Genomic DNA, 10,769 nt, shown 5'->3' with positions numbered 1-10,769 from the left:
AAAAAAAAACAAACAAAATCTGTCCTTCACCTTTAATGTTTGGAAGATCAGAGTTCCTGCCATTAAGCCATCCTTTTCCTTCCTAGCTGTAAAGAAGAAATAATCAGAAAGGAAATCACTGAATAGTTAAAAATAAAACAATTTTTATCAAATTAGCTGTAATACAAACTGTTGATTAGTCAAAAACTGATTGAGACTTACAAAATTATTACTTGCCATCATTTTGAACTTTACTATCTGTCCACTGTGTTTACAGCAGAGGAAGGCTTATTATTACGTAGCTTTGGCTAGTTTTTCATGCTATTTCTGCTTACATAGTTTAGGGATGGGGATCGGTGACCTGCGAGAGAAAGGAACGTGACTAGTGGAAACACTAGCTTGTCTTTGCCAACAGCTGAGCTCTGGGAGGGCAGAAGGGCTTAGAGCACTGGGCCAGGGCCCATCCTGGTGGATTCAGGCACATTCTCTCAGCTCCCGTTGAAGAGGGGCCGCATGGGCCCTGTGTGTGGTTCACTCAAAGCTTCTGCCTTCCCTGGGAAAGGGCTCGCCTTGAAGCTCTGAGCTGGTGAAGGAGACCTTGCAAGGCTGCCCTGCCCTCTGGATACCAAGCCCACCGATGGCAAGTCCTTCGAAGCAAAGGTTTTTCAGGATAATTAAATATTTGACAGTGTGAAAAGGAATTTTCAGAGTGAACTGAGTCAAAGGTTGGTGGTGATAAAAGTGCCTCCGGCTTTCTGAGAAAGCAGTAGAAGATGCTAGGCCATCTGCTGTGGCCTCCACCTTCCCCATCCCATCCAGAAATGTCTATGCTGGGGAAGTCTGTTTTCTAATCCTCGGGCCGGGACAATGACATGAAGAGGAGCCTTCTGAGTCAGGACGCTGCTTGCTGCCCTCGGCTTCACTCTGTGCTGCGCACACGCTCCCAGGAGGGCTTGCTTCTCACCTGGCATCTTCACTTCTTCCTTTTTTGTGCTCTGGGATGTAGGTTTCATATGTAGCCTAGGAAAGGGCAGAAAGGCCCAATCGCAGGGTGATTATCATTATCATCATCATCGACTCTCCTTTGATGAGGTTGTACCCATCTCCATGCTCTCCCCCGCCCTCCTGCCAGGCCCACGGTAATCCTAAGAACTTTGCTCTTGGCTACACCGACTCCCCCCCGGACTTACCCATCCCACCTATTCCCATCATATGGTAACGGGAGGCCAACTTTCAGATGGAGAAACCAGGGACAAAGAGAATCCCCAGGAGTCCAGGTTGGAATCAGGAGCCCGGGAACCTGACTCTGACTGTTCTGATGGGGCTCCTTTCTCCATTGGTGGGGAGTTTGAACCCGATACATCCTTATTCTTTTTTTTTTAATTTTTTTTTTAAGATTTTATTTATTTGACAGAGATCACAAGTAGGCAAAGAGGCAGGCAGAGAGAGAGAGGAAGGGAAGCAGGCTCCCCGCTGAGCAGAGAGCCCGATGCGGGGCTCGATCCCAGGACCCTGAGATCATGACCCAAGTCGAAGGCAGAGGCTTTAACCCACTGAGCCATCCAGGCGCCCCAGAGATACATCCTTATTCTAAGAGAGCCCCAGCCTCCTCTCGGCTTCTAGCTGTGCCTCTTAGGAAGGCTGTGGAACAGCTGCTAGTAACTTGCTCTCAGTGGGAGAACTGAGGGTCTGAAGGCAGCAACTCACCAGGGAGATGGTGGACTTGGGAGGTTGGGTGTGGCAGAAGCGTTGGAGTAAGGCCTCTCGTATCTGCAGGTAAGGTAATGCCCGGGTTACGCCAGCCCAAGTCCTCGCCTGGGCACCGCAAGTCAGACGGGGGCTGGGTGGGCAGACTCACCTTCTTGTCCATGAGGCAACCAAACAGCAAGATGAAGACACCCTAAGAAGAGGGATACGTGGATAAGTTAGTCAAGGAGGAAGGAATCAACCCAAATCAGCTCTTTCCCTCTCCTCTTCCTTCAGCCTCTGTCTTCCTGTCTAATTCATGTCTCAAGGCTTCCCATCTAGAGTTTTCTGTACACTCACATCATGTGGTGCATAGACTCTGTTTCAGGTGCTTCTCTTACTGGTTTGGTGACAAAGGAGATATCAAAGTTTTGGGTGCTGACAATTCCCTGACCTCTCTGGCAAAACCAGACACTATTTTACGGATAAGAAAACCAACGCTCACAGAGGTTTGTCCAAAGTTCTCCAGCTATTCAGGGGAGGAACTGGGGCCCAAACCCAAGTCTTCTAAAATTCCGAAGACTGTTTCTTCTGCTCTGCCACGACACCTCCTTGAGAAGGGACTGGCAACGACTTAGACCATCTCAAAGGGCAACAAGCACAGCCACCACATAGTCACCCACCTGGGTGGTGTTGAGAATCGTGAAGATGTAGTGAGGAACTATGGAGACTTTCTCCAGCAGAGTGGCCAGGCCCAGCCCCCAGGTGAGGCCGAAGACGGGGGTGAGAATGAGCAGGGCTTTGGTCACCCCCAGAAGGGCATGGCGCTGCTCCACCGGGGGCCCCTCTGACAGTGAAGGTCTCAGGAGCTTCAGCACAGCCATAGTTAGTACCAGCCCATTCACACCCACGATGGCCAGTACTGGCCCCACGAAGGTGTAGAGCGCCCCTCCTTTCCCGTTAAGCCAGCATGCCCCCTCCCCCAGGTATTGCCCTCGGGGTAGGTAGAGGCCCAGGGCGGCCCCTGCAAACCCTATTGGGCACATGTAGCCGAGGACCACCATTAGGGAGAGTACTCGGCACTTGGACAGCTGACGGAAGACGAAGAGCAGCTGGTGAGCCAGCATCAGGGCCTGAGCCAGCATCCAGAAGAAGGTGGCCAGGTAGAGGAAGTGACAGAGGAAGGCAGCAGCCAGGCAGAGCGGGCTTCGGGGCCCGGGAGGAAGCAGTGGGGCTCCCAGGAAGCAGGTGTCTGCAGCCAAAAGGCAGAGCACCATGTTGAGCAGGGCCATGTGGCGTAAGTAGGCAACTTTGTTCTGTACCACGACTCTCCACACCAGCCTGTACACGCCCAGGCACACGAGCAATGCCAGGATGGAGACCCCCAAGCCCACCTGACTCAGCAGCTCCAGGGTGGGGTTTTCTGGAACAGTATTTTGGGACATGAGGATGGAGAAGGCAGTGAGGTGCCGACAGATACACTGAGTGGTGGGGCTGGCGTGGGCCGTCTGCACCCGGCACCCTTCATCTGACCAGCCCCCCTTGCCCTGGAAGAGACTGTGGTCCCAGAAGACACAGTGGGGAGTGCTAGCTGTGTTCCCGAAGTCCATGACGACTTCTCCCTGGTTGAAGGCCTGGCCACCTGCCATGATGGAAATGGAGAGGACCAGCCCAGGAGTGGCATAGAGAGAGTCCCCCAGGCCTTGGCCATAGTTTGAGGGCAGAAGACGGTCCAGTTTCCGCAGCAGCAGGCTAGTAACACTGATGTTAGTTCCATTATGGCCCAGCGGGGCCAGTGAGCGCCTGGGAATGCGTGCCTGCAACGGGGGCTGAGTGGAGAAGGAGGCTCTGTAGTCAGCAGGAAACGCAGGTCCAAGGAGCTGGGTCTGCAGCCGCACGTTACGCAAGCTGAAGGAGAAGGGCTGACCCTGTGGGCACAGGTGGCACGCCAGGGTCTCCACAGCCAGCAGGAGAGCTGAGCCCACTGAGGGCTTCTGGGCCTGGGCTGGGGCCCACAGAGAGTCGGTGTCCATGTCGAGGACCTTGTCTGTGGTTTTCAGGAGACCCTGTGACACCCAGTAGAGAGATCCCAATGGAGAGCGGAGCCCTGGCCGCTAAAGCCCACAGCACTGGGCGAGGGGCACAGGGAACTCTAGGCCCCAAACCCACGTTTCCTAGTCCAGCAGAAGACCCAAGGCTGGAGAGCAAGGGGGAGAGGAAGAGAGACCCGTGAAGGAAGAGTTTCTGTCGGGGAAGGATGGGGAGCTGTTTAGCCCACTACTGGGGTGGCTTCAAGTGTGTGGTCTCCTGATGCAATGCAGCCTCTCCACCTGACAGTCTTTCTCACCCCTCCACCCCTTGGGTCACCCAGACCCTATGGGGCCCCTTTCCAATTCCTTGACCCCTACAGGTCTATAAAGCTAAGAACGGTCCCCAGTGGTAGAGGGGATGGTGTTCTGAAGTCGAAGGCCACATGCACGTCCATCTACCCACATGGGATACACATTCCCAGATAGGAAGAGTGTGTTGTGTCATTGTCCCTGGTTATTCTTTAGGGTGCCTCTTATTGGTCACCAACTGTTGCCCATAGTGAGAGCTGGGTTAGGTGAGTCTAGCCAAGCCAAGAGTGTTCTAGTATCTCCATGTAGGTATCGTGTGTGTGTGTGTGTGTGTGTGTTTCAGGAGGCGGGGTGGGGGGGCTTCCCATCATATGCACCCATCTGCCTCTGCATGAATGCCTCTGAACTCACGTCTTCACACCCACTCCTGCCTTCCCCGACCTCCCGTGTGTTCCCAGCATCAGACCTTCTCCACATTTCATGGCCTTGGAGACTGGTGTCCAAGAGGAGAGATGGACCAGGGGAGCAGATACTCAGACTCTAGAAAGGTCTGCTGTCTGACAGCCCGTGGTGATGTCAGGGGGACAGAAGTGCCCAGAGGTAAAGAGCTTCAGGCCCCCTCCATCCAGCTGGCCCCCGCCAGGGCTCAGATTGCTCACCTGCAGGGCCCTGCGGGGAAGCTGTATTCTAGCATCCACCACCACCTGGGCCAGGAATGATATGGTGCCCAGCAGCGCCAACAAGTCAGAGGGAGAGCTCACTGCTGTCACCTGCTCCGACAGCTGTGCCAGGATCTGGGGCACCTCCACAGTAGGCTGGCCCTGGCCTGCCCATAGCAGCTGAGACAGACGAGACAGCAGGAATTGGGGAGGGGGGTGGGCAAGTCCTCACGAGGGAGGGGCCATTCCTCCCCCATCCCAGTCTTTCCTTCCCATCCCCGCACCAGTCCCAAGGGAACAGGAAACCAAGATTGCATGAGCCACATGGAAGGAAATGACACTTTCGTGGGACAGACACTTGGTGGGATTAAGATTGGAGAATAGCATGCGCCCCACAATGAGAGCGCTGGGCCCTCGCTGGCCCCGGCCTCATTCCCTGGCTCTGCTAGGCTCCAGTTCAGAGAAGGTGAAGGACCTTCAGGCCGGCCTCAGGGGGAAAGGCTTCTGAAGCGAGGTCCTGAGTGGGAAAGGGGTAGGCCATGGAGGGTGAGGCGTGTGGGCAGCAGGACCTGAAGTGTTACCTGGGCTCTGCGATGCAAGGCCAGGAGCTCTGCGTCTGTGCAGCTGCTATGAACGGGCTCCCAAATCCCATCCGGCCCACAGGTCCGCTTCACCACGCCCGTCCTGTTCCCTGGGCATGGGGCCTGTGCCACGTGGCCAGCCTTGGTGACATTCCAGGAAACAGCTGAGGAGTCCCCCGGGCAGGTGGTGTCTCCATCTGCACAATGATATCGGGGAGGCTCGGCAACCACAGTCCAGCCCCTGCCTTTCTGGGGCAGAAGCCTGTTCAGGCTCTGGAGACTGGCTGTGGGGCCCAGGACAGGGAAACATCGAGGAGCACCCAGGTGAGAGGTCAGCCGGCTGGATCCCAAGCCCCACGTACCCTGGATGACGGTGACAGAGATGGGGACCCTGAGAGGGGCCAGCCCTGGGCTCTGCAGCTCACAAGTGTAAGTGGTGTCTGCCGCAGGGCAGCGCTGGACGGCCAGCACAAAGCACTGGGAGCCGGGCGCACTGGCCGAGGAGGCTGCGAATGACGTGAGAGAGGGAACAGTTACTGCGCTTGGAATAGACCTGGAACCCAGCAGGCCAAGAGATGTCCTCTCAGTCTTTCTAGAAACTTCAGAAGCAGATGACACCGTGAGGGAGAGCTGAGTGGTACACGAGCATCAAACTACGGAGGCAAGGCTTGGATTTTGGTGAGGGACACCCGGGGGGGGGTCTCTAACTAACCCCAGGACACGAAGCCAGGTTCCTCATTTGTAAAACAGGGTCTATCATCAAATGAACTTCACAGAGTATATTGCAAGAGTTCATCAAGATTGTGTAAAAACATCTTGCAAACAGTTACCTATGCTCATGTGGTTTTTGCTGGATCGATACAATTAGGATTGCTCGTGGGGGTAAAAACAGGGTTGGACTTGGACTCCGAACTCAGGTTGCACTGCAGCCTCTGCTTCCTGTGAACTGGACAGCCAGCTGCCGAGAGACCAGCTGCCACCTGTCCCCTGACCCCGACAGCCCCTCCGTACCTTTGCTGCCCTCTCCGGGACTCCAGGAAGCTGTGTAGGCCAGATGTGTGCTTGGGATGCAGCAGGTCAGCCAGAAGCCAGGGCAGGTGGCACAGGAAATGGAGAGCTGGTCTGGAAGCCGAGCCACATCTGTTGCCTGCAGTGGCACCTCCACCACCTGGGACAGCTCCCACCTGAATCCCTGAGCCTCAAAGCAGCATATGTACTCACCTGCGGACACACACCTGCTGCACCTCCCAACTCCTGCGGGCCCCACCTGTGCCACAGACGCTCTGCAGCTCCCGAAGCCACACCTGAGGTCTGCCTTCCCCGGGGGGCCTCTCAAGCCCAGCAACAGAGATCCCTGCCCCCGAAAGGATTTCTAGGAGGAAGAGGCCTGGAGAAGAGGCTCCTTTTTTAATAGCCTAGGGCCATGAATTCCAAGGTGAACCCTTTTCCTGCTAGGGGATGTCCTTCCCGAACCACCTGCTGCCACTGCAACATCTTGATGCAGAACACACTGTCTGTTCACTGCCGAGACTGACCCCCTACCTTCAGCATTCTCCTCTTGTGATTGTTCACATCAGCAGGCCCCTTAGCCTTTGTTTCCCCAGGATGAATAAGCGGAAAGATGCCAAGGGAAAGGAAGGGGAGAGAAAAGCAGGAAGGAGAAGAGAGGGAGGCGGAGGAAGGCGAGGGGATCAGGGGAAGAGAAGGCTGAAGAGAAGGGGAAGACAGAGGAGAAGAGAGATGAGAGGAAGGGCAGGCTAGCTACCTGCCCATCTATGGGAGACGTTGAGGATGCTGAGGACAGCCTGGCCCGGGCTAGAGGCCAGGGACACATGTGTCCCTGGCTGCAGGAGGATGAGGGTGGGGCTGCCCGAGGGCCGCAGGAACCAGTTAAGGTTTGTGGTCTCACGGCTCTTGACGAGGGTCAGGTTCAGAGTGGTGCCCGGCGTCCGCACCCAGGAGTTCAGGCTCAGCCTTCCGGGGACTGCAGGGAGGCAGGAGGCAGGGGCCCCTTGGAGCAGGAATTGTGGCCCTCTGCGGTTAAGCTCTCCCTCCTTCCCCATCTTCGGAAGCCCATTCCTCCTCACTCCCTCCCCACCGCCCCCAGTACTATGTCACTTTGTTTTGTCGCAGGATGAGTGTGGCTGCTGCAGTCCAGTTGAACTCTGTCTTAGGGAGCCAAACAGGGAAGCCTTGTGGCCCATTATTTTCCCTCCCCTAGGTAACCTGGGGCTGCTGGAGCCCCTTCCTGGCCCTCTAGGGTCAACAGCAGTCACTCTAGCCCTTTCTCTCCTTGTCCCTATGTCTCAGGAGCCCTACTGTTCATTAGTCTCACTACTCAGGTCCCAAGCTCAGGGCTGTGACCCCCCCACCCCAGGATAACTGGCAATTCTCCTGCCCGGTGGAGAAACCTGGGCTTGGGCCAGCTGGCAGAAAGACAGGGGTCAAAGAGGAGAAAACACACTGGGGCTCATTGGTTTCCAAGTTCCCAACCCTCCTTACCAGGTGGCAGCAACTGGCAGTACCCGGCTTCAGTAGAGCCAAAGACCAGACAGCCGCAGGGCCTGTGGTTGTGGGTGGTCTGGCAGGGGCGGTGATGGGAGCAGACGCTGGTGTTCCACTGGTACCCAGACAGGCACACACAATAGCTCTGCCCATCCCCGTGGACGTTACACTCTGCAGCAGAGGGTGGGGACAAGAAGTGGACAGGCTGTGGGAGAGAGCCAGGTAGTCTGATGCCTGAGAGGCTCTAGGGCTGGCTGTCTGGAGCCATCCCAAAGTCACAAGAGCCTCGGCCATCAGGGACTGCCTCCTCAGGGTGAAAAGCAGCAGAGGTCCTCCTGCCGGGCAAAGTCATCAGGGGTGGGGTGGGGTGGGGTGGAGAAATCCGAGCCACCACTGTCTGCCTCTTGGGCCTCTGCCAAAGTTTAGAAGATGGGGCCATGGAACCGGAAGAGAAGGGTCTGTCTGGTGGGGAGGTGAGGAAGGAGCCTGCCCATGGAGACCCTCCAGGAAATGGCGGGGGGGGGGGGGGAGGAGCTGGCAGCGGTCAAGGTGAGTTGGCTGCAGGAGACCTAGGAAGTCCGTGCCCCCTTCTCTCTGAGCCCCCATCCCCCACAAGTGGTGGACGGGCCACTGAGAGACAGGGCTCTGTAGAATCCCCCTTACCTGTCGTGAGGCTGAGGCCAGTGAGAGTTCTTGGGAAAGAGGAAGCCGAGGCAAGGGGGCCAGTCAGGGTCCTGGAGATTGCCAGTGGCCAGGTCTGGTTTGACAAGTCCAGCTGTACATAGACCGAGGCCAGGACTGATTCTACAGGAGCAGAGGGGGCAGCTGGAGAGGAGAGGCGGCAAGGCTATGGGCTGGTCCCCTTCTGCCTCCCATACCTGACTGGTCCCTGCCCGGACCCCAGGCAGATCCCACCTCCCACAGCCCAGCTAGGAGCTGACAAGTCTCGAGAGAGCTGTAACCCTTCACTAGCTACGGTGCATTCACACACAGCTCCACGTCACCCTCCCCCAAACCCTCATTTATAGACGAGGCTCTCCAAGGGGAATAGATTGTCTCAAGGCCTCACAGCTAGAGAACTGGCCTCTGGATCTGTGTGTCCATCGTGAGCAGCTGTGAATCCAGTTCTCTGGGGGCCGTCTTCAGCCTCATCCCCTGCTCCCTGTCCTCTCCCCTTGCCCTCCCTCCACTCCCTCCTTCCTCGTCCTGTCCACTCCCTCCACTCACCACCTTCTCCACTCCCTTGGTCCAATGGCTGCCCCAATTCCCCTCCAGCCTGACTCTGTGCCTGGAACGGAGCACAGAGGAGAGACCTCTGAGAGGAGGCTGACCCCAGGTTTCTTCCAGGGACACCTTCTTCCCTAGGGGACCCGGGCTAGCCTGAGTAATTTGGCATGTCTCTATCTCTTTGAGGCTCTTCTTTCGCGTAGCTAGACCCAAGCAGGCACATCAGGAGAGGAACGAAGCTTCCTGTAGGAGGCGCCAGGGCTGCAGCCCAGAGGACTCCGCTGGGGCCCGCAAATCCCACCTGAACCCAGAACCCGGCACGCCCTAGAGAGTCAACATGCTTTGCTTAATTCCTTCCTGAATTTACCCGTCCCTGGGCCTCTGGGCTAATTGAAATGGCAGTGTCTGGAACGCCATTGGGGAGGGCTGGGCAGAGCCGGCTGGGGCCCAGCGGCTTGGGAAATTCTGTTCTCTCCATAGGAATTGCCACGAGGGTGAGCATAAGGCAGCATCTTCCCTTCGTCTCTCGTTCCTATAAATAATTTCCTCACTAACTCCTCCCTCTCTCAAAATTGTATATGAACACACATACTATCTAAAAACAGACACAGATATGGATATGGATATAGATACAGATGTCTTCCTGGGAGAAAACAGAGTTCCCAAAGTGCTATCTCGACTTTGCTGTCTTCAGATTCTCTCCTGTCCTCTATGCCCATGGTTCCCAACTCTGGAAAATTCTTCTTTTCTTTCCATTTTTAAATTGTAAGCTTGACTGGGAGAGCCTTCATCCAAAGTGCAGCTGGCATCACTGGAGTTCACAGTGACTCGAAGAAACAAAAGCTCTCCCACTCCCTGGAAAACAAGACTGACCTCTCAGAGATTTTTATAAGAAACTGGCCTCTCTTTTTCTACATTATTTCCTCTCCCTTCAGTCCTTGCTCCTCTACCTGTCCCTTCATCCACACCGGTTGCCTCTCACGCTGACAGGCCCGTGTCAGCTCTGGAGACCTTCCCTGGGTCCTCGCCCCAGTCTTACTCACGGGTTGGGATACTTGCGCAACTGGAGACCCCACCGGGGGCAGAGTCATGGCCAGGAGTAGCACGGGGAGAGCTGCACAGACCATGGCTCAGGGAGGCAGTCCTCAAGAGCCCTGCGGTTGCTGCATGATGCAAATTCCCTTAGAGAAGAGCTGGCGAGCCTCAGCAGCTGGGATGGGAGGGGAGAGGGGACCGGAGCCAGCCGAATTTACAGAGGAAGTGCGATAGTCTGTGACTGAGTCACATGGGCATCCAGGTCCCCGTGGGGCCACCTGGAACCCATGGGCCCCAGTGAGAATGGTCTGCACAGCTTCCCCCGGGGGCCTGAACCAAGAACTCGGTGTACAAGAGAGGGCTTGAGGGACCCAGGTCACAAAGAGCAATGTGCCAGTAAGCCAGGGATCTGGGAAATCTGGATCATGGATCCCAGAGCCAACGCAGAAAAGACAAATATTAGGGCTGATTTCTGGCCTAAAATAATTTCTGGACTCTTAAATTTAACCAAGAACCTGGAAAAATGCTGGGAGAAATAGTTTTGAAGTGAGGATGGCTTTTCTAAATAAGACACAAAACCCAGAAAGCAGAAAAAAAAATGAATTAGGCTGTCTAAAAAGCTGTAAATTGGGGAGGAAAAGCACATTACAGTAAAAAGGTGAAAGACAACATGTTTGTAGCATGATGATTGAGTAAAGGGCCAGCCTTAACGTAAGAGATTTTTATCTTACATTAGTAAGATAGAAAATAGGCAAAAA

General features: G+C 55.5%; 1 protein-coding gene across 1 annotated transcript; it reads right to left on the bottom strand.

Moving 5' to 3' along the window:
- Positions 1-300: 300 nt before the first annotated feature.
- Positions 301-10,103, bottom strand: ADGRF3 (adhesion G protein-coupled receptor F3; the record flags this gene model as incomplete). Its single annotated transcript, XM_080814253.1, has 14 exons — positions 301-340; positions 944-999; positions 1,687-1,749; positions 1,838-1,879; positions 2,349-3,731; positions 4,664-4,843; positions 5,245-5,441; positions 5,607-5,750; positions 6,256-6,465; positions 7,010-7,228; positions 7,747-7,920; positions 8,413-8,574; positions 8,977-9,037; positions 10,020-10,103. The coding sequence occupies 14 exons, from the start codon at positions 10,101-10,103 to the stop codon at positions 301-303; spliced, it is 3,015 nt and encodes a 1,004-aa protein (XP_080670379.1).
- Positions 10,104-10,769: the final 666 nt, after the last annotated feature.

The sequence above is a fragment of the Martes martes genome, assembly GCF_963455335.1.
Source record: "Martes martes genome assembly, chromosome: 9".
Classification (NCBI taxonomy): Eukaryota; Metazoa; Chordata; class Mammalia; order Carnivora; family Mustelidae; genus Martes; species Martes martes.
The sequence above is the reverse complement of the archived record's forward strand: the minus strand, read 5'-3'. Positions and strand labels throughout refer to the sequence as shown.